General features: G+C 43.6%; 1 protein-coding gene across 1 annotated transcript in view; it reads right to left on the reverse strand.

Moving 5' to 3' along the window:
- The window catches only part of LOC143956660 (uncharacterized), a 56,848-nt gene extending 33,300 nt beyond the window's left edge, over nucleotides 1-23,548 (reverse strand). Inside the window, exons 1-4 of the mRNA XM_077466847.1 lie at nucleotides 23,303-23,548; nucleotides 15,414-15,465; nucleotides 8,867-8,932; nucleotides 7,257-7,550 (exon numbers count right to left, since the gene is read on the reverse strand). Of these exons, the coding sequence (XP_077322973.1) occupies nucleotides 7,257-7,550; nucleotides 8,867-8,932; nucleotides 15,414-15,465; nucleotides 23,303-23,548 (658 nt within the window). The remainder of the gene's footprint in view (nucleotides 1-7,256; nucleotides 7,551-8,866; nucleotides 8,933-15,413; nucleotides 15,466-23,302) is intronic.
- Between the last annotated feature and the right edge of the window lie 744 nt (nucleotides 23,549-24,292).

The raw sequence follows: 24,292 nt of genomic DNA on the forward strand, positions 1-24,292 counted from the left end.
GGCGGATCTTGTCCCTGAGAAGTAGCTCTGTATCTCTGGCTGAAGTGTCGCTGCTGCTGTACGCTTTTGTTTTTGCTTCCCCCTTCTTGCGGTACTCATACAGGGAGGGCTTTTATTTTACCGGCTAGTTTGCTAGTTTGCTGGAGGGCATAAGGAGCTCTGATATCACGTGTCCTCACTCCTCGTTCATCTCCTGACCACGCCCCACCACCCCGCAATAAACTGTATTTAATTAGAAAGCTATACCTAACCAAGCTGATGAAAGGCCAGGATTTGCAGGATGACATTAGGCACACCTTGGAATTGTTTAACGCCTCAGCGGTATAGGAAAATAAATAAAAGATTTAAATGTCACAGCACTATTACATAGTGGTTTATCAGAAAGCTATAAAACACTTGTCACAACACTTGACGCATGTCCAGATAAAAACAGTAACATGCAACAAGAAACATGTGAATGTTTAGTGTGCAAGAAACAAGGTGATTTAAAAGCAGATTGCAGAATCTGGAAAGCTAGAATGCAAAAACAAACTAAACCACAAAAGGCCAAAAGTGTGAAGGAAAAAACATTTTTTTATTCAGATAATGAATATGTTTTTCAATCCAAAATTTGCACCTTATCTTTGCAGGCATGGTGTGTTCATTCAGGAGCTATGCGTCTCATGACAGATGACAGAAATATCTTTATTCACCTTGTCCAAAGTAGAACAGAAAAAAAAACACCACAGCTAATGGGCAAACTATGGAATCAGAAAGAATAGGAAACCGTTTTTGTTTACTATCTTATTTCCCAGAGTTTCATCAAAAAGATACCTGTGAAAAATGTCTTGTAGGTCCCTTCTCTTGAATCTAATCTTTTGCTAATGAAGAAGCTCATGAAAAAAGCCAATGTAGTGATCTTCCAAGATGACAGTTGTGCCATCACAAAAAGGGATATCATACTTGCAAAGGCTAAAATTAGAGATAAACTGTATCAGCTGAATTTTAATGAGGTTTTTAATACTGTCAAGGAGGAAAAACATTCAAAACTGCATTCACATATGGCACAGATGATTTGGACTTAGTAGTCCTGACACAGAAATTAACTGAGAAAGACTATGCAAGTGGAATAGTCCATGAGATCAAACAATGAAATGCACCAGCTGTATAAAGCAAACATTTAAAAAAAAAAAAGCCTTTCCAAGACAGAGTAACAGCAGAGCTAAAAAACCTCTGCACTCAATTCATTCAGATTTTTGTGGTCCAATGGAAACATTGACTCCAAGAAAGAAGAAGTATTTTCTATTTTTTATAGATGATTACACAAGGTATACTACACTGTATCTGTTACACAACCAAAGTGAAGTACCAGAGAAACATGAAAAATATTTGGCTCAAGAAGGCAACAAATTTGGCAAAATGTTGAGTATATTGCGCACAGACAAAAGGCATGGAGGAGCTCAGTTATGAGGAAAGTTTAGAGCAACTTAATCTATTCTCTCTTGAGAAGAGGAGATCAAGGGGGGATGTGATCAACATGTACAGATACATAAGTGATCCATATAGTGAACTTGATGTTGAGTTATTCACTTTAAGGTCATCATAGAGGACAAGGGGACACTCTTTACTTCTAGAGGAAAAATGGTTTAATGTCCAAATACTGAAAGGTTTCTTCACAGTAAGAGCTGTGAAAATGTGGAATAGACTCCCCCCAGAGGTGGTTCTGGCAAGTTCAGTAGGTTGCTTTAAAAAAAGGCCTGTATTATTTCCTAAATGTACAGAATATGACTAGGTACATATATAAGTACAGTTGATCCAGGGAAAAAAATTGCCTCTTAGGGGGATCTGGAAGGAATTTTTTCCCCGCTGTAGCAACAGGTTAAGGATTGTGTATATGGGATTGTATTATTATTATTGTATTATTATTATTATTATTATTTTTTTGGTTTAACTAGATGGATGGTGTCTTTTTTTTCAACCTGACTAACTATGTAACTATATGTAACTATATAACAATGGAACTGATAGTACAGGTGATAACACACAGGCGATTTTCAGAAAGCACGGCATACAGAATTTCAAACTACTGTACCATACAACCCAAAACAAAATGTGCTTGCAGAAAGAATGAACCATACTATAAGAGAACCATGCTGTTTGATGCAGATATACCAACCACATACTGGAGGGAGGCAATTATGACCGCATGCTATCTCTAAAATCGACTACCAGGAAAAATCAACTGAGAAAACTCCATATGAACTGTGGAATGGAACAGCCCCAAATTTTAACCATCTAAACATTTTTGGAAGCAAAGCTTATGTGCACATCCTCTGAGTAAAACGTACAAAATGGGATGCTTGTGCAAAAGGAGGTGTACTTGTTGGGTACTGTGAATCTCAAAAAGAATACACTACACCAAGACACAAACAAGGTAACCATCAGTAGAAGTGTAATTGTCGATGAAATTTCAGTGTGTTCAAAACTTCATGAACTAACACAAACACTTCAAACTGAGGAAAATTCAACATTAGTGTCATATGAAGTCACAAAAATACACAGAAAGAGTAATTAATGCAGACAATCCGAAGAGGCTTCAATCGGGAAATCCATCAGAAGAAATAAAGGCATCCCAACCAAATGTCTGTCCTATGTTGCCTGTATAACATTAAAACCAGAGCCAGATCCATGGGATGAGGTGCATAGACTTCCAACCCATGAGAAGAAAGTGGATCAGAGCTGCTGATGAAGACTGCAGTTTCTTTGACAAAACAGCTTACAAGAAACAGATTTATAGACCTGAGACCTGACATGGGACTAATATAAGGAGTTGTTGTTGGGTGGGGGTGTTGGAATACAGTATTCATGTATTTTATGCCACAACTATATCAATATTTAGCAGAGATATATTCTTCAACCAGTAGATGGCAGTGTTCATAAGTGTGTATTTGTGTATTTGGGTGGGGGTGTTGGAATACAGTATTCATGTATTTTATGCCACAACTATATCAATATTTAGGAGAGATATATTCTTCAACCAGTAGATGGCAGTGTTCATAAGTGTGTATTTGCCCTATTGTAAACTCTGTCTTTTCTCTGAATACAGTTTCCTGTTAGCAAAGAATCAGCAGAATAACACATGTGGACTGTGTGCTGTTTGTTTTGTAGGGCTCTGTGACAAACCCAGGCAGAAAGGGGGCTTTTGGAGGGGACTGCAGTGGACTCTTGCATACTGACTATGGGCCCTGGCTTTTAACCACTTTCAGACCGGACCATTTTGCTGGCTTAAGACCAGACCAATTTTTTCAATTCGGCAATTCAAAACTGCGTCACTTTAACTGACAATTGCACGTGGCTCCCAAATAAAATTGACGTCCTTTTTTTCCCACAAATAGAGCTTTCTTTTGGTGGTATTTGATCATCCCTGTGGTTTTTATTTTTTGCGCTATAAACAAAAAAAGAGCGCCAATTTTGAAAAAAAAGCATTATTTTTTACTTTTTGCTATAATAAATATCCCCCAAAAATATCTAAAAAAAATTTTTTTCCTCAGTTTAGGCTGATATGTATTCTTGTACATATTTTTGCTAAAAAAAAATCCCAATAAGTGATTGATTGGTTTGCGCCACATTTATAGCATTTACAAAATAGGGGATAGTTTTATGGCATTTTTATTTAAAACATTTTTTACTAGTAATGGCGGCGATCAGCATTTTTTATTGTGACTGCGACATTATGGTGGACACATCGGACATTTCTGACACATTTTTGAGACCATTGTCATTTATACAGCAATCAGTGCTATACAAATGCACTGATTCCTGTGTAAATAACACTGGCAGTGAAGGGGTTAACCAGGGGGTGGCAGTGTAGGGGTTAAGTGTGTCCTAGGGGCGTGTTACTAACTGTGGGGGGCTGGGCTGTGTGTTAGTGAACACTGATCTCTGCTCCAATCACTGGGAGCAAAGATAATTGTCACTTGTTGCTAGGCAGAATGGGGAGATTCTGTTTACATCGGCATCTCCCCTTTCAGCCTCCCCATGAGACGATCGTGGGTATCCCCACGGCGATCGAGTCCGCGGGACCCATGACCAGACTCACGGCACGCGCACGCACGTGATGGCAGGGTGGTAATTTCAACTGGACGTACCTGTACGTCAGTTTGCCTGCCCATGCCATTCTGCCGACGTACATCGTCGTGCGCTGGCCGGGAACTGGTTAAGGGAGCACTACTCTTTGGGAGGTGTGTGTCTGGGGGACCCTTGGAGTGGTCTTAGTTTGAATTTGGGATAGTCTCACTGAAACACACAGACTCTGGGAATCTAGGCCTGGGGTCCATATTTAGGGTCCCTATGCCCATAACCAGCATTTACTGCTTTAGATTGTGATACTCAGAGCAGATGTTAATATCATCCGCTTAAAGTAACATGATTCTGCTAAGTTTGTGTCTCTCCTATTGTTAATTGGTTCTCCTATTCTCCTATGTTTCTGTCTGTCTGCTAGTATTGTGTCCACTTAACCGTGTTATTTAATTTTTGTGAGATGTTTTATGTTTATGTTGATTAGCTTACAGGTTAATTCAATCACTGCCAGCTATTAGTTGTCAGAGGTGGATTAGCATTATGTTTATGTTGAATGTCTGGTTCCTTTGTCCAGACTGAAGGAAGCTGTATACTGACAGAAGCACCCGAGTTGGGTGCTGGATGGTTCTGTTACAGGCTATATACAGAATCTCTAGTAATGAATATTTTGCTGTGCTGTCACCTGACAGCAAAGAGTATAGGAATACAACCAGTATTTGGGAATGATTATTGTTAGTGTGGCTCTCATCTTTTCTCCTTTCTGTAGATTTTCTGTTTCAATATGTTTATTGAAAATTTGAATAAGTAGAAATAAACAAGAGATTACAATCTGCTCCTTGAGTGCCCTCACAGGGGTCACAAAACATGAATACAAAACCAAAGGGCAAACCATCACATTATACTTCTAATAAACATAAGATAACGAAGGGAAATGAGTAGGAGACGATATCCAGTTCCAGTACCAAACAACTTGTTCCCTTGTTGTTTCCGGAAGGTGAGCCATTTTCCTACTACCCCCGTTCACGGGTGGTAGCAGTATTTATTAACAATGGGAGAGATTACAAAGGAGAGTAAAGAGAGATAGGGAACAGAAGAAGGAAGGGTAAAGAGAAGAGAGGGGGGGGAAAGGAGGGGGGGAAGCTCGGGCGTGGACGCCCCGCCAGGAGAAATTAGACCAAGCCCAGGCATGCCGCTTGGAGCGCGGGGAACTCATAGGAGATCCACGGCTCCTAGATTTTTAGAAATTTAGCATGAGAATCATGGACAATACTGGACATACGTTCCTGAAGTAACATAGCAGTCATACGGGTCTTAACCCCTTGAAAATCTACCTGTTGTGACTTCCAGGCTTGGGCAATGGTCCGCTTGGCCGCTATAAATAGATAGGTAGCCAGCTTCTGTTAAGGGCCTCGCAAGCCAGGAACCGGGCAATGTAGGAGAGCTAGCTTAGCATCCCTGCGGATCGTTAGGTGAAAGAGTGTCTGCAGCAAGCCAAAAACCCTAGACCAGAACCCCACCAACCGTGGGCAAGCCCACCATGTGTGCATAACATCACCTCGCTGTCCACAGTTGCGGAAGCATCTGTCAGTACTCCCAGGGAATGCCCGAGCTGTGCGGGCAGGTACCCAATACCATCGAACCTTTCTGTAAAATTTAACTGCAAGCTTGGTTAGAACAAATTTTTAACCACCTTCCACCCGGCCACTGCACATATATGGCTGGGTGGGAGCTTCCTCCTTCTGAGTGGACATTCAAGAACATCCCTCAGAAGGAGGGGGATTGCGTGTGCCCTCGCATAGGTGCAATCCTGATGCACTCGTGTCACCCGCGCATCTCCGATCGGCAAGAGGACTCTGTGATTGGCCCTCCTGATCACATGACGACTGTGTCCAATCACAGCCGTCATGCGATGTAAACAGAAAGTAGGTTGCTAGGCTATTGGCTCTCCTCTCCTCACACGGAAGTTGTCAGTGAGGAGGAGAGGGGATCACTGCAGCCAGCCGGTGATCCGTGAGTATGAGCTATTTGACCGTGCAATTCTTATTAAAAAGTGCGAGAGCGCTGAAAGCTGAAAATTGGCCTGGGAAGGAAGGGGGTGAAAGCGCCCACTATTGAAGTGTTTAAATCTATGCAACAATCTTCTCCCTCTTTTGCTTTGGTGAGGTCTGTGAGTATATCTAGCGCTCTTAAAGTGAATCTGTGCTGCACATTTTTTTCACTTGCCTGCCACTCTATTTTGCCACTGGGAGTAAAGAAAAACAGCTCTGTGCAAGTCCTGAGTCACCTGAGTGGAAGCTTAAATATGGCTGAGGAGCAATATGCGCCTCCATACCTAGAAGTACCTTCTTTGCTTCCAGCGACCTTTTAATTCTGGACCTCTCTGACACTGGTGTTAAATATACTGTAGCAGAGGAACTTCATATGTCAATACATTCACATAGATATGTTTTTGGATCTCCTTGCTACAATAATGTCTGTGAAGATTATTAACAAGAAACTAACACAATGAGCAATGCACGGTTGGGGAAGATTATATGGATACCACCACAATTCAGAACGTCAAATTTGGGATTTAATACACAAACAAGGAAATGGAAATACAACTCACCATTAATTCCACTTAAGGAAACGAATTATTTCACACTGGGAAAAGGGAAATTATTCAGGGATTGGATAAAAGATGAAAATGCACAATTAAAGGATATAATGAAAAAGGGAATTAAGGCACAAAACAGATTTGATGGTGATTGAATGGCGTTATTTCCAGTTGAAGCTTTTCGTTACAACATTACCACAACCAATAAGATCAGGAGAGGATTTATTGCTTTTGTAGCACTTGTGTATAGCAATGAACACAAGAACACAAGAAATAGTATATCCCAGATCTATAAAATATAGGTGTCAATGGATGGGCTGGAAATTCTGCCATACACTTTATGTAAGTAGTAGGAGAGGAGAAATAGGGAGAAACGGGAGATGATAGGTAACTAAAAAGAATAAAGAGAGAGGGTGGGAATGGAGTTAGGATAGATTGAAGGCAGGGGGGAGAGGGTGGAGAAGGAGGAAATTAAATCTATTTATGAATGTTATTATTTTTTGACTTTTGAAAAAGTTTGAATTTTAACATAATGAAAATAAATAATTAAAAGAACAAAAAAATAAAGTTTACATAGTAATATACGTTCATATAAAATTACCTGATATCCTGATATCAATCAGCTCACTTCCATATGATAGAACTTCACTTTTATCTATAATTTTCACATATCCACAGGAATAACTGCCCTCATCCGTCTTGGTTTTAAGCACAACTGTATGCTGTTCTTTTCCTGTGGAAGTTTCTTCTTTGTGTATTTCAATGTTATCCTTGAAATATCGTATATAATTTACTCTATTCTTATTTGGTGGAGAACATGTCATAGTAATCGTATCACCTGTCTCATATAGGGGCCTCGATGGGCTCACAGAGAATGAGGGAGATGGAGGATAATCTAAAATATAGATGGACAGTGTTATAGATTTTATCAAAGAGAAAAGGGAAGCATAATAGGATGTAACAAACATCATGATCAAAGCAGTTGTAAAGTAAAAAAAAAAAGTAGAAATGTTATTTGTTTTGGATTGACCTACCATTGTGGCATATTATCTATAACTGCCCGCTCTCACAAGCTTTCTGACGTCATCCCGTACAATACAGGACCAATGATCCCGCACTGTATGTGTGAACGCTCACATCCCAGGAGCACTGGAGAGGGTAGAAAAACATGGGCTGCTTGAGGAAAAAAAGCTATATATTGTGCATATTCTTATCTCCCTAGGCAAAATAATCATCTAACTGTTGCACTGCATGGGTAATTTTTATACTAGCCCAAGTTTTAGCTTTGAAAAATCTAATAGAAAAATACTAGCATACTAAAAGGAGTGTAACACAGTATTTAAACCATTGTCTTGTTTAATGCTCCATAGTCCACAAAAAAACATGAACTGTAAATCAGAACCAATATAACAGGACACCAAGATTTTAACATCTGCAGTTTTTTTACACTTATTTTTGTTTATTTTGTTTAATAAATATTACTGAAAATAATTTTGCTATATACTGTAGAGGAAGCGGTGGGAGAGGCATTAAAAAATGTAATTGCAATCAATGAAAGGTCTCTGACTCCAGCAAATTGTAGCTCATTTGTTGAATGACTGAGCTAAACACAAAAAACACCAGCTTCAGTATCTATTCGGTAGCTTCAATAGTGCAGCTGATAGCGATTACGGCACACAAGCAGTTTGTATCATCTCTATTGTAGTTAGCTACCACAACAACACAGTAGCCAGCCTTAGGTGATCTGCTACTGATCTCTGCTAAAAAATTGCTTGTTGACCATATCCACCAGGCATTGTTTACACAAGTTGCAATTCCAAATGCAAGCATTATCATGCTCACTGTAAAACTTACTGAAATGCATTTGATATGTGTTTTGATGCATTGTCGAAAGTTTCTGTTCAGAGAAAGCTGCAGCTCAATGCAACCAAACCTGTAGTATGTGTATTTTTAAAATGAGTTGCAATGGGCATAACATACACTGCCTATAACATACAGTTAAATACAGTTAACCCATGTATTGGAGCCAGCATGGTTTTACAAGTTGTGTGAATACCCAAAAATAAGGAATCTTCCAGAGAGAGAGAGAGAGAGAGAGAGCACACCAGCAACATGTCAGTAAATCCTTGGATGGGACAATAAAGAGGGAGGGAAAGGAGTCTTGTGTGTGTACATTTTAGCTTGAGCTACTGAGAACTGTAAACAACTTACTTGTCATAACAGGAGATAAGGAGGAACTTGTAAGTCCATTAAGGGGCCTGAAGCACCACTTGCTGGCTGGAAATAAGAATAAAATATATTCATATGCAAGATGTTATGATTACCTGGTTCCACTAGGCTCCCTTAAGGCCTGTGTCCATGAGTTTCTGGTCATTTCAAGGGGGTTTGCATTACCATATAAGTCTATGGGGATGTAAACCCTGCTTGAAGCAGTTCAAATGCAGGTCAGAAGGAAGTCAGATTCAGGTCAAATGCACTTAAAACCAACAACTGTTGAGAATAAATGATACTTTTAAGGTAAGCAAGTAGTCTACATCATTGGGCAAATGTTAACAATTCATTTTATTCAGTACAAAAGAATTCTTTAAAAAGGTAAAAAACACCTAAAAATTATATATGTAAAACATACGTCAAGAACCCAATATAGGTAAATCTGCTATAGTAAAAAGGACATTATTATGCGTTTTGAAGTAAATGTATATCAGAATGTATTTGACTCATGATCCCTCAAAGCATTTTATGGACAATTCCAATTCTTTGGGAAGAATTTTAAGAGTGTTAATTTATGATGTGTGTTGAAGCCTGGTATCTGCACTACCAACAAGTAAGTACAGTGAAAGGGGGACCCCAAGAGCTACCAGGGTGGGTATCTAGGAACATCTAGGACACCTAGCATAGCTTTCATGATAGCCAATAGAAACGCTAGCGCCTAAAAATGATCAACTATGAATTCATATCAAAATCACATAATATAAAGGATATAAAAAATACCAAACTGTCAACAGTTAATAGACTGGTGTTTTTTTTCAATGCTATAAGTAGGGATGCCATTAGATTTTGCATTTATTTCATTAAATATCTAATTAAGACAGAAATTAATTAACAGTCAAATAGGGACCCATCCTGGTAGCTCAGACCTCCAATAACCTCCTCCCCTGGTGCCAAAAAAATAATTGGTCAAAGGTCAAATGCACTTGTTAATGGACAGTGATCTCTAAATGGTCTCATACTGATGCCATCAATACAAGCCCAAAGTCCATTGATACAAGTCCATAGAAAGATTTTTCCTAACTTACTGTCATGGTGACATGCATCTCTACATACAGGACGTGAAAGAAAATATGTAAATATACAACAGGAAAACAAACAGCTGCTTTTACACTGGAGTGATGCGCTTGCAGGACGTTATAAAAACTCCTACAAGCAGCATCTTTGGAGTGGTGAAGGAGCGGCATATACACCGCTCCTTCACGGCTCCTGCCCATTGATATCAATGGGGCAGCGCGGCTATACCGCTGGCAAAGAGCCACTGCAGTAGCGCTTTTTGGTCGGTTTTAACCCTTTTTCGGCCACTAGCGGGGGTTAAAACTGCCCTGCTAGTGGCCGAATAGTGCTGCTAAAACGACGGTAAAGCGGCGCTAAAAATAACTCCCCAGTGTGAAAGGGGCCCTACTGATAGGGACTGCATTAGCAACCAGCCTTTGACGCAGCCGACAGGGATCTGTAAACCAGTACGGCCCATCTCTGGACTACTTGTTTTTGACCCATACATGGTTCTACATACCTTGCAAAGTTGCTGCTTTCAAAGACAAGGGAGAAATCTACCCCGAACCCTGGACTTTTGGACTGTGGATTGAATCACAAGCTGATAAGTATCAATATATTTACTACTCTTTGGGAAGGATTACCTCTTCATATTGCAGTGCCATTTGGGGTTTGAGAGCGAGTCTGTATAGGGACTTTGGTACATCGAGAGGGAGGCCAAGGAGGACTATGCTTCTTTGGTTCCAGCAAACCACACAGTACCATATCGGTCACCCAAAGTTATCATTATTCAATTTGCATACCTCCTCTGGACCACTGTTACCCAGAAACGCTCCCTCACTTAATTACAGCCACCTTCTACAGTAATGCAATCATCCACTTGTCCACAGTTCTTCAGTGCAGTTCAGGAGAACTATTGATATCATCTCATATCTTTTACTTCATGGTATGATTACATCTATCCTCCCTTTTTGGTATAACAGTTTTACCTTGATTCAACATTTGGGTCACTTTTTATAGGTCGTTTATCCCAGCTGTATTATAGCATCCTCAGTGCTTCTACAACTTGGGTGGATTTGCACCGCCTGTCCCGAGATGTTCCTTTTGTTTTTATAGCTTTGATGCTAATGTATGTATGATGTTTTTTAATGTATTTTTCTTACCTTTGATATCAATAAATCTTTTTTGCTAATCACGTTTTTATGAGTGAAGTTCTACAGATATGTGCTACCATACGGTTGGTTGAGCTAACATAGGTTTTTATTTCAAGTTTGCAATTTTACTGATATGCATAGATCTGTGGTGGGGCTTTAAATTAAGATTTTAAAATTACAGGAATTCCACACAAGCCTTATGCTATAAACATAAAAGGAAAAGTATAAAACAGCTGAAGTCTCAATAGTTTTAAGCCTAGTAGACACAAGCCAAATGTCGGATGACATTGGTCGGTTCAATAAAAATTAATAACATCGGACAGTGACTCCGACCAGAGCTGCCAGTTTTGTTTCGTTCAACCCCCAAAAAATGGTGTGTACCAGGCTTTAAACTAAACAATGATGGGTGAGTGTAAAATATTTATCCCAATCCTCCTGAGAAATAAGCACAATGTGGTCAGATGCCCATTAAGTAGTATCATCAGGAAAGGTCAGGAAGAGTGCAAGATAAGAGAACACTATACACAGCAGAGAGGGCATGTTCAGGTTTGGGAATCGTACAGGAACAGAGCTTCTATAGGCTAAAGGTCCCTATTCAAAATATCCTTGTTCAGGAGTGATTGTAAAAAGGAGAACAACTGTTGGTCAAATGACCAGTAGTCACAATTGAAGAAAGGGACCTTCTATGTAGAATCTGCAGTAACCGAAGATGCCAGAGTTTATTCCAAACCGAAAATGAGAATGAAATTCCTTTCATTACGAATCAAAATTTGGATGACATTTTCATGATTCTGAGATATGGATGTATCCTCATGTATCTGCATAGTAGTCATATGAACACAGGGGGGTGCAATCAGTACGAAAGTGGGTCTCTTGGAAAAGTATGTCAACCTTGGATTTATGAAGATCTGTCCCTGTTTTGATTGGTATTGAGCCCATTTACATTGTATTAGCAGATCCTAAAGGATGGTGGCAAAGACCTCCTGGATGCCATCCCCAGATGATAAGAAGCGGAAAGGGGTTAGAAAAGAAGAGAGGGGAGGCTGGGAATATTAAAAAAAGAAAAGAGAGGGGGAGAGACAAGAGATTATCAAGAGCCGTTCTAGGTCCTAAAAAAAGGAGGCGGGTAAAAATTGGAAAAGAAGAAAACTATCAACAATTTACCAAACTCTGCCAGAGGGCTGAAAACCTTATCAGGGGTAATTGGACATGTACTAAGGAAGTCCCACAGGGGAACGAAGGGGGCAAGAAGGCACTGAATAAAATGCAGTGACATAGCAATGCAGGTTATGAATTATCATTATAAATTAGGAGCATTAAGAAAACACCAAAAACATCTGGTAATAAGAAAAGGCCGTGCAGTGGAGAACACCTTAATAATCCAAATTTTTGCTAGGGACCCTTCCTGCTATATTGTCACCATAAGCAGAAGGAGGAACCCATCATCTCTACCAACAACCATAGGATAGGAAATGTTGCTCTACAACACACTCCCATCAGTATCAATAAAGTGAAATACAGTAGGTAGAACAGGTAGCTACAGTTATACAGCCCTGGTTATATGCAGATTAATGGTGTATCCGAAAGACTATGAAGTCACAAACAGGGGCTTGAGATATAAAAGGTATGTACAGCATATTTCGAGACTCTCCATAATACATCAAAAATACTGACAAGAATTGTCAGAAATGCAATATAGAGCAATTTGAAGTCTAGCCCAGAGCCAACAAGGCTAATAGGCTATAGATTATTAGAAGCCCCACTACCCATCCTGCCTGGAAACATATGATATAATAACAGTAATATTTTACACAGTTATGGTGCAGGCAATAATTTAAAAACATGCCATTGCATGTATATTTACTGTACAAAACAACTACTAAGGTCCATAACAAGAGAGATGCAGAGATGCACTGTCAGATAACATATAAAGAAAACATATTAACAGAATACATAAAGAGTGACATGGACAAATATTCCCAAACCCCCATGAGAGAGTACAGCAGAGTAAACTGAAAAAAGAACACTCAGCAGGAGCAGATCAGGGTCTAGCATTTTGAGATGGGAGAGGCAGACCAAGGAGTTGGCACCCAGAATCAATTGGTGTGGAGCATGTCAAGGGCCAGTCTATTGGAGGCAAATCAGGGAGGTTAAGAGCAGACAGAAGAGGTGGAATATCCAATGGTCAGCGAGCAATGAGAAGTTTACCGCCCTTCTTGATTATCAATTGGACTTGGAAACCCCATTGGTAAGAAATGTCCTGATCTCTCAGCAGGGTGTGTAATTGCATCAGGGCTCTCTGCTTCTCCAGTATTTGTCAGGATAGATCCGATGGTAATAGAAGCCCCATCAAAATCCAAGGGAACCACCTCTCTTTCCTTCAACATGTCCTTCTTGGTCTGGAATAATTGTCTGGGGAATAATGTCCCAGTGATCTGGCAGGATCAGGGCTTCAAAATTGATGGCTTTATGGACTCTATTGATTTCCAGGTCTACAGATTTAAATGTTCCCAGCAATTTAGCGAATATGCCCATCACTGTTGGTGTCAAGTCCTCAGACCCAGTCACCTCAGGCAAGCAAGCCCCTACACGTGATATTATTCTGCCAACGGCAGTTATTAAAAATTATAATGGGGCAAAAAGAGGGTATGCATGTGGGCCTCGTGGGAATCCAGGCACTGCTTCTGTGATGTAACACTGTCAGAGAAAAACAGGAAATGGAGCTCAGAATGGTACTCCTGCTCCAGGCAACTTAATAAGCCTTCCATCTCTGTTCTGGTAGTTAGTGCTGTTTGGTATTCCCACATGTCCCAGTCTTCTTGCCCATGGAAAGAAATGTATGTGGTGACAGAGAGGGCAGTCCCCAAGCTGTACTCAACACTGGCAGAGTCGGGTTCAGAATCAGAGAAGGAAAATGGACGCAACATGAAGCAGCGCCACCAGAAGCAAAGGATCTGGTCACCATCTTGGTGGAAGAGCGAGTTGAGTGGGTCTGATCTCCTGGGGTGAAAAACTGCTGAATGCCATGGAGGGAAGATGTGAAAGCAGTGGCAGGTGGGCTGCAGCTTTTATGACCCATGTAGATTGGGGAAGGTAGAGCTAGTTGGGAGAAGAGGAAAGTTTTCCCCAGATCTTAGGATGAGCTCAGCTAACTTGCGACTGCTCCATCCTTGCACTGGCTATGCCCTCTGGGTCAATGGCAGGTGGACAGATGTTCAAGAATATGTTAATGCAGATGTTTTCTCCCAATAAACAGACCAAAGGCCATCTGTGGTAAGGGGACATGGCAGGGCAGCATATGATGACATTTTCTGCATTCCTCACTGCATTTGCTCTGGGAATTCTAATTACTTTTTAATAAATTAAGACTATCGTACTGTGACAGGAGGCCACGTGGAACCCAGAATCCCTTGGAGTGGTTGGGAAACCCTTGTTTCAGCTCCCCATGCACCCCCTATGTCTAAGTTACCCTATATCCATTAGGAGCACAGGGTGACTGAGAAAATGTGGCTTGGATAACTTAAAATGGAACAGTAATATTTATCCACAATATCTCCCAGGATATATATAAAGACTATTCCTGGTTTGTTTAAATCTGAACTTGAAATGTTAATTGAAAGAGCTGATCACATTGGCCTTTGTACAATGTAAGAGACGGTCCATCTACTACTGGAAGCCCCTGCTATTGTGTGAAGGTGTCCTGTGTTTATATTTATGATAATGTGTATTGTGTCTTCTGAGCTAAAAGACAGGCAAAGTCTGACCTGAAAGGTCATACATCTGAGTCACCTAGGCTGGGTAAATGACTAGTTAATTAGCTCATGTTAATTTATGTTTCTGGTAACAGTTGTATTGGTAGAGAGTAGGGCAACCTCCTTCTGAATTGTGTATATAAGACTGTATTCTTGCTCTAATAAACAGTTCCATGTTCTAGCTTTGTAACTGAGCTAGTCTCGTCTGGTATTAAGTTACAATATATATGGCTGTTATATCTGATATCTGACATGCAGACTGGAGAAGGCTGTATACCTACAGAAGCACTCAAGCAGAGTGCGACGGGGATCCGTTACAAGTACCATGACTTTTCAGCAGCTGGTCATCATAGATTTTTCTTTATTTGTTTTTCTTGGTTCCCAGCTCTGTTCTGCCATTTATAAGGTTGTGCCCTGAAGAGCTTTTAGGCTGTCCATGACAAATTACTGTACATTGTGATCATTGGGCTGCCTACTCTAACCATAAAATATTTCCTTGAAATAATGTGTAATGTAAGCTTAAAAGTTAAATTATTCAGTGCAAAATGTGAAAAAACATGTTATTTTTTCATACACAATGCTACTCACCAATACATAATAGGAAATGTAACAGCAGGCTGGACATTTTGAACATTTCCTGCTGAAAAAAATGACATGGTAAGGTAGTTAGTAAGCAGTACTGAAACATATTGTGTGCTATAAAATAAACTTTGGGTACCTTACTGGCACTCTTGGCATATTGGCACAGGTATGCTCAGCATATTATCTAGTCACCATGGTGCCAGTATGTGATATGTGTTATTTGTTTGGGTTATGCCCCGTACACACAATCAGACTATCCACCGGACAATCCGCCTGTGTGTGGCCTCTGGCGGACTTTTTTTCCCCAAAAGTCTGGCGGACTTAGAAAGAAGTTTTGACTCAAAATTGTCCGGTAGTCATGGGACTTTTGAAACAATACACGGAGAAAAGTCTGTTCATTTTGAACGCGGCTCCAGGTAGACAGGACTAGCGAAGGAAGTCAGTGTCGCCGCTTCCATCGGCGAGATTGACACGTCACTAGCCCCGTCACCTGGCATGGACTTAAAGGGGAAACCCTACGCCGAAAAAAACGGCGCAGGGGTCCCTCCAAAGTACATATCAGACCCTTATTTGAGCACGTAGCCTGGCCGGTCAGGAAAGGGGTGGGAACGAGCAAGCGCCCTCCTCCTGAGCCTTACTAGGCTGCATGCCCTCAACATGGGGGGGTGCTTTGGGGAAGGGGGGCTCTGCGGCCCTTCCCGGGGGCTCTGTCTATCTTGCGACCTGGAGCCATGTTCAAAATGAACGGACTTTCCTCCGTGCGAGAAAGTCCATTCATTTCAAAAGTACAGCGGACTAGCACACACACAGGCGTATTATCAGTTTGTGACTTTCTAAGTCCGCTGGACTTTTGGGTGAAAAAAGTCCACCGGAGCCCACACATGAGCGGATTGTCCGGCGGAAAGTCCGCCGGACTTTTCCGCCGGATAGTTTGATCGTGTGTACGCGGCATAACCTGCTTAAAAGTTCTCTACAATTTTATCCCTGACCTGTCAGATGTGTTCCTTGGCCTTCATGATGCTGTTTTGTTCACTAAGGTTCTCTAACAAACGTCTGAGGGCTTCACAGAACAGCTGTATTTATACTAAGATTAAATTACACACAGGTGGACTCTATTTACTAATTAGGCGACCTCTGAAAGCAATTGATCTTACTAGATTTTAGTTAGGTTTATCAGAGTAAAGGGGGTTGAATATAAATGCACGGCACACTTTTCCCATATTAATTTGTAAAAAATTGTGAAAACCATTTATCATTCATTTCCTTCCACTTTACAATTATGTGCCACTTTGTGTTGGTCTATCACATAAAATCCCAATAAAATACATTCATGTTTTTGGTTGTAGCATGAAAAAATTTGGAAATTTCAAGGGGTATGTATACTTTTTCAAGGCACTATACATAGGGCAGTGATAGCTTTATTATTACACATAAAAACAGACAGTAATTTCCAGCAGAAAAGATCAGCAAATGGAATCATTTAATCGGCTATTCCAATCATGTGTGGGCTTCATCAGACTTTTTCTTTAGAAAATTCTGACGGACATAGAATTAGAACATGTTTTAAATCTTTCTGATGGAATCAAATCCTATTGGGAAAAATGCTCGTCTGTATGTTGTTCCGACGGACCAAAAACGACGCATGCTCTGAAGCAAGTATGAGACGGAAGCGCTTGGTGTGGTAAAACTACCGTTCGTATAGGATCTAACACATTCCTCACGCTGCTAATTCTGTGATCTTTTAATGCAGCACATTCTTTTCTTCTTTAGAATGCTAGAAGAATGAAGTTGTTTTGCTGCTCATATTCACACAGAGTTCTCACAAACTTCTTTCTTCATTATTTATCCTCATCTCATGACCAATATTCTATTTTTTAAAAGCCTGATCTCCATAATAATATTTACAATTATTTTTTATACTCATCTTTTATAATTTTTGATTGCATTAAGATTTATTTTACGATTACTTAAAAATTATTTTCTAATGATCTCCATATAATTTGTTTTTTTGAGTTTCAAGTTACCACAATAACATTATTATCTTATATTTCTTTATTACCCTCAATGAGGTTGGTGTCCTTTGTTAATTTGGCATTGTCTTTTTGAAATGTACCTGCCTACTCACAAACAAACTGTCCTTTTTGAAGAAAAACACATAGGGAAGTATTTTGTGCAAATAAAATATCCATTTATTCTGGGTTACAAAATAAAGAGGAAGTCAACGCTGGACAAACTTTTATAATTTGCGAAACCTTTTGGCCCCCATGGTAAACATCAACAAGTCTGTGGAAAAGAAAATTGGTAGCTTGAGGAGTCCATATAATAGGGAGCAAAATCTGGTCCAGGAATCCCAGAGATCAGGACCAGCAGCAGATGACATATCTGTCCCTAGTTTGTGGTACTACAACAGCCTGCGTCTTCTTTCAGATCAGCCTGAACCCAGGCCATCACTTTCTTCTCTTCCCTGCAGACTTTCCTGCAGCCTTCCCCGCAGCCTTCCTTGGAGGCTGTGGCTCTGGTGGTGGACTTGTGGTAGGAGGAGGAGGAGGATGGGCACGTTCACATATGTGGCTGTTCTCAGTCAGCTGGCCCTTCTACCCCTTCTGAAGGGAATCATAAAAAAATGCCTCACAGAGGAGGCGTTGGTCCTTCTCCAATTCCAGCAACCTGGTGGCTAGATAGCAGCCATAGGCCTCTTTAACGTTGGGGGGGCTCCTGAGGAAATGGCTGGCTTCCTTAATGAGGCCCAGTGCTGCGTCCTCCGTCATTGTCCCCTTCCTGGGCCTTTTGGTGGTTAGGCAGAGGGGAGGCACCTGGGATTGGATGAGGCTCCTACTGGGCCCAGCCACCTCCTGGCTGACACTGGGCATGGCCTCCTCCTGGCTGGTACTGGACACAGCCTCCTGCTGGCTGACGCTTGGCACGGCCTCCTCCTGGCTGACACTTTCCATACCCTCCTCCTGGCTGACGCTTGGCATGGCCTCCTTCTGGCTGACACTTTCCAGACTCTCCTCCTGGCTAGGCTCATCCTGTGTATAAAAAAGGGACATAGTTGTAGTTTTTGCTTCATCAATCACACACAATTTTCAGCTCATGACTTGCAAATTGAATGTTAATAAATAGAAAAAGCTATCATTCTGATCCCAGCATTTTTCAAGCTGGTCACCAACATTTTTGGCCCCTACTGTCTAATGATATATATATACAACATTTTTGGTATAAAATCATTGATTTGTAAGTAATTATAACATCTAGTTAACATTGTTAATATTAGAACAATAAATATGTTTAAAAACTAATATACCTGGCTCCAGCTGGGCGCATCCACTTCTTCCAGGATGGAAGGCCCAGGTTGTTCCTGGGAAGCCTTTGCTGGGGTGGAGGGAAGGCTGCAGGGAAGGGTCAAAAGAGATTCCCTGGCTTTAGTCTGGTTGTCCAGAAATCTCAGGTTGTTGAAGTACCACAGCCTTGGGACATTCTCTGCTGATGCTCCTGATCTGAGTGAAGCCTGAATCTTATTGTGCGCCTTCTTATGCATGTTCCTCAATATCCCAATTTTATTTTCCAAAAACGTCATGTTTGCTTCGAGGACCCGAGTCTTGACAAATACCAGAAGTCTCTCCAGCGTTGCCTTCCTTACCTGTTTATTGTAATATAAACTGTGTTTGACCTCCCACAGATTCCTCATGTCCCTGTACTTTTCAATAAAACTGGACAGAAATTCTGGGTCCTTAAACTGATTAATATTTTCTGTAAGACAATACACAAGACAAAAACACTAATGTCAGTCTAAACTCTCATAATCTTATCCAAATATAGGCCTCCAACTTGACGTAATATAGGCCACTGTGATGGGCCAAGTTCAAATTTTTACCTTCCTTTAGGACGTTCGCCACTAATGTTCGTCCTCCCCCCCCCCCCACACAGATCAGACGTAAGACGCGTGTTAGCATGATAAGATAAAAACACCAATGTCAGTCTAAACTCTCATTATATTATCCCAATATAGGCCTCAATCTTGAAGCAGTATAGGCCACTGTGATGGGCCAAGTTCAAATTTTACCTCTGTTTACCTTTACTCGCCAATTCCGTTCGTTCGTCCCATATACACTGCGCATGTGTCAAACTCCGCCCGCATGACCCGCCCAGGATGTTCTTTTTCATAATTATTCCCCGCCCCTTCTCTCTTCTGTGCGCAGTAGGAGTAGTAGGAGAAAAATGGCGGAGACACACTGTCTAACTAGCGAAGAGGAAAGCCCGGAGACACCAACAGCTGGATCCAGGAGGAGGAGATTGAAGGCCACCAACATGGCTTTTGATGAAATGGTCGAGATAGTAGGGATTTTAAGGAGGGAGGATTATGATGGGAACAGTGGCGTAACTAGAACCTTCAGGGCCCCGATGCAAGAAACCATGAAGGGCCCCCCTGAACCCCAGCCAGGGCCCTTCCCTCCGAGTCCGGCGGTGGAACTCCAGGGCGTGGTCACAGGTATGACCTTTGTAAGCCCTGTAGTTCCACCACTGGTATCAGTAGTTTCTTTTTATTATTTTTAGGTGCCCCATTGGGGGACTGTCCCTAGGCAGGATGAGGTCCTTGTCCCCAGAAGAGATGCGGTCCCTTTCTCCAGGGCAGATGAAGTTACTGCCCCCAGGTGAGAAGGGGTTACTGTCCCCAGGGGGGGTCTGGGTCCCTGTCCCCATGTGAGAAGGGGTCCCTGTCCCCAGGGGGAGATGGAGGGGGTATGTAATGGTGTGTGGGGGATGGGGTCCTCTCACTCACCATGACCAAGCTGTAGGCCACGCACTCATCCATGTTGGCCTGGGCTCCATCCAGTGTGATGGACGGGCGATCAGCATATCTCCCAGAAAGACCTTTCATCATCTGTGTATGACAGGGGAGGAGGGGGGCTGGCAGACAAGCCTGCAGTGTCCTCCGGGGAGCTGGCTCTCATAGGGCTGCACTGCATCTGTGTGCTTAAAGTTTGTTTACCCGGGAGAAGTATGCAGTGCAGTGTGGGCCGGACTTAGGGGGGGGACTCTGGCTGGGGAGAACAGACATCGGACTGAGCGGCAATGTATGGAGCAGGAGAGGGGTACTCTGAGGAGTCGGCCGAGGACACAGGTCATGCAAGGAATGCACAACTAAATAGCAGCCAGTGCGATCGCTGAGCATGGAGCTCTGCTAGTCACCCTCCACCTCCAGCCACCCGTGTGCATGGTGCACTGGTACCCCTAGCTGCCTATGCTGCTGCCGGCCATATGTAGAGGGGGCTGCATGGGCCCCCTGCATCACAGGGCCCAGTTGCGGTCGCGACTGCTGCACCCCCTATAGTTACGCCCCTGGATGGGAAACATGGTCCATAGAGCCATCTGAATCTAAGAAAGGACGACATCATGACGACTGTTGTCAACACCCTGGAGCAGAAGTTTGGGGTATGCGGTCAAAAGAGCAGTTAAGGAAACGATGGTCCGACATAAAACTGAGGGAGCCTGATCAGTATCGCAAAATAAAGAAGGAGCTTCAAAAAAGTAAGTACTTGTCATGTGTTCCTATTATGATAATTAATATGCTGCTCCATGTGCTTTTCTTTACCGTTGTACAGTTTGAAATGGCTACTTTCATGTTCGTGGGCACAGTAACGTTCATAGAAAACATTGTTCATAGAAAACATCAATCGTAGGAAACATTGTTCGTTTGCCAATAAATACGATATATTTAGCTGGTACAAGGGAGGCCCGGAATAGGGACAGAAAAGAATGATGGAGGGCCGAGCATGATGAAAGTTTCCGGGGACGGATAAGGGGTTAAGGTCAGGAGAAAGAAGTGTGGAGGAGGGGCTGGCAAGGGCGGTGTGTAGAGGGGAGGAGAAGTATATAAGGGAGGCGGGGCTCTGGCGGGGAAGCAGAGGAAAGATAATGGGGACAGAGGCGAGTTTACAGGGGAGAGTAGCTTTCCAGACGGCGGCCAGTTCAGTTGCTTTTATTGGTCATAGTCACCATGGCGGACATTGATTTAATACTGGCCAGATTGCGGACAGCAGCGGCCAGGAAGGGACCCGAATGGCTTCAAGCACAGGTAGCTTCGATCGCCGCAGATGCAGCGGGGGGGGGAGGAACAGACCCCACGCGCTTGGAGGTCCAGGCCTCCGGAGCGCTTTTCCCCAGACAACAGTGGAAGAGCTCAGTGCCCCCTAGGTGCCCCCAGCTGCATCTAAAAGCCGGGGGACCGGTCGGAATCCTAGTCAGCGGTGGAGCTTGGGGGGTAAGGCCTCCAGACAGCATGGTGCCCGCTCCCCTTCCTCGTGGCCAAGTAGGAGTGTGAGATCGATCCCCCCTCCGCCACTGAAGCAGCCAGGGGGGAGATCCCGCAGGGGAGGAGGAGGATGACACCTGCAGGGCAGCTTTCAGACACTGCTGGCAGGGATGATGAGCAGAGTGGGTCCAACATCATCAGGCAAGTCAGAAGAGGGCCCGTCCGACCCATCAGGAGTACAGTCCAAGCGGTGTCGCAGACCGGGATGCGCTCAGGTCAGCCATTGCAGAGCCACCACGGGGCAAGCTGGAGGGAGGACGCGCCCACACGTACACAGTCGCCTAGCAGGCTGGTCACACCTATGCGGCCCACCGCAGATGTGTGACTAGATGTGCTGTCGGATGAGGAGTTGACGGGATTGGAGGAGGAGGACCAGCAGATGCTGGCGACGGCGGGAGAGACCGGTGCAGCGGCTGAAGGGACCATGCCCAGGCAGCCAGGTAAGACTCTTAACTTATTTTCCACTGATTTACACTCTGCTTTGCATGATTTATTGGATGTGGGGAGTAGGGGTGACTCCGGGTCAATGACTGGGGGGGCAGGAAAATTTGGAGGGTCTGTTGCCCCGCAGGGGTCGTGTGGGGCGCCCGGTGCCGCCAGCATTCGGGAACCTTTAAGGAACTGTTGGGGGGTTGCAGGACCTAGTCAGACGTTTTTCAAAGACGCAAGGGGGAATCCCCCAGGTGGCCCCGTGGGTTGGGGGGCAGCTGGGGAAGGAGGGGAGTGTGGAGCATCCGGGGATGTAAGTGAATCCCCTGGTGTCAACTGCGGGGGACGTACCTGCAAAAACGGCGGGGGTGGAGATGGTGCCGAAACCGGCATCTATGGCAAAAGCGGATGTGGTCCGGTTGGCGAACACGATAAAATGCGAGGTATACGTGTGCTACGAGGGACCACTGGGTGCGCATCTGAAACAGGAGGTCAGGGACAAGATAGTGAAAGGTGAGTATGTGGAAATTTTTTCTTTGCTCCCGCTGGAAAAGTTTAACATGGACAAGGTCAAGCCGGACAATTCCAAAAAGGAGGATGAGGAGAAGAGGAGGTATTGGCTGATACCGCAGACATTCACCAACTGGTTGCAGGCATTCGCGATCATGGTCAGCGTGATAGGGGAAAAAACTCCGGAGCATTGTTCTACCCCGACGCTATAGGGGAGGCACATTGGGTCTACGGTGGGACCGCTTGGCTGCGCTATGATGAGCAGTTTAGGCAGTGCAGGGCGGTGAGGCTGGCTCTCTGGCGGGACCACAAAGACATCAGTCTGTGTATGCGGTTGATGTCGCCTGCCAGAGCCCCGAATCAGTTTTTTCAGAGTGGGGCCGGGGGCACACCCTCCTCTGGGCTGTCGGCCGGAAAAAAGTGGGGGGGGGTGTTGGCAGTTCAATGAGGAGGCCTGTAAGTTCGGAGGAGCTTGCTGCTTTAAGCATGAATGTCCAGGCTGTGGAGGGAATCGCCCCCTGTCCCGGTGTTTCAAGAAGGGAAAGCGTGCCAGCGAGGCTGCTCCAAAAAGGGACTACGCTGGTGATGGAGGTAAGGATGCACCCTTTCCTAAGTACTGTAGCTATCCGGACAGGGAGGCAACCCGGGTGTTAGGGGAGGGTTTTGGTAGTTTCAAGATTCCATGCTCCTTGATGGTAGTCCCGCAGATGGCACGGAACTTGAAGTCGGCACTACAGAATCCGGGGGTGGTTTTGGAGAAATTGGCTAAGGAGGTAAGGCTTTGGGTCGCATTGGGAGGCCCCTTTTCCGAAAAACCTCTACGAATCTGGTAGTGTCTCCTTTGGGGGTTGTTCCCAAGAAGGAACCGAACAAGTTCTGGCTGATTCATCACCTTTCGTTTCGGAAGGGTGGTTTGGTGAATGATGTCATAGACCGCAAGGCTTGTGCGGTTTCTTATACTTCTTTCGGCGCGGCGGTCGGGTGGGTTAGGCGGTACGGACATGGGGATCTCATGGCAAAATCTGATATTGAGTCGGCATTTCGCTTGTTACCGGTGCACCCGGAGAGCTTTCACCTCTTGGGTTGCTGTTGGCAGGAGCAATTTTATGTCGATCAATATTTGCCAATGGGCTGTTCTATTTCATGTGCCTTGTTCGAGTTATTTAGTTTGTTCTTGGAATGGGTGGTTCGGGATGTTTCAGGCTTGGAGTTGGTGATTCACTATCTGGACGACTTCTTGTTGGTGGGCCCCCCTTCCGCTAAGGTGTGTGCGATCCTCTTGGCCACGTTGCAGCGCATTGCGGATAGGTTTGGGGTCCCGCTGGTGGCAGAGAAGACGGAGGGCCCAATGACGAAGCTCAGTTTCCTGGGCATCGAGATTGATACCATCGCCATGGAGTGCAGGTTGCCGAGGGACAAGGTTGAAGGGCTGAAGGCAGAGGTGAGGGAATTGATAGGGCAGCGGAAGGTGCAACTGAGGAAATTGCAATCTGTCCTAGGTAAGTTGAACTTTGCGTGCCGCATTATCCCGATGAGCAGGATTTTTTGCCGATGGCTGTTCACAGCCACAGCAGGAGTACAAGTGCCGACTCATTTTGTGCGACTCGCCAGAGAATTGAAGGAGGATTTGAGA

This window comes from Lithobates pipiens, unplaced genomic scaffold (genome assembly GCF_037356315.1).
Source record: "Lithobates pipiens isolate NorthernLeopardFrog02 unplaced genomic scaffold, aLitPip1_a1.2 Scaffold_4, whole genome shotgun sequence".
In the NCBI taxonomy this organism is placed as follows: Eukaryota; Metazoa; Chordata; class Amphibia; order Anura; family Ranidae; genus Lithobates; species Lithobates pipiens.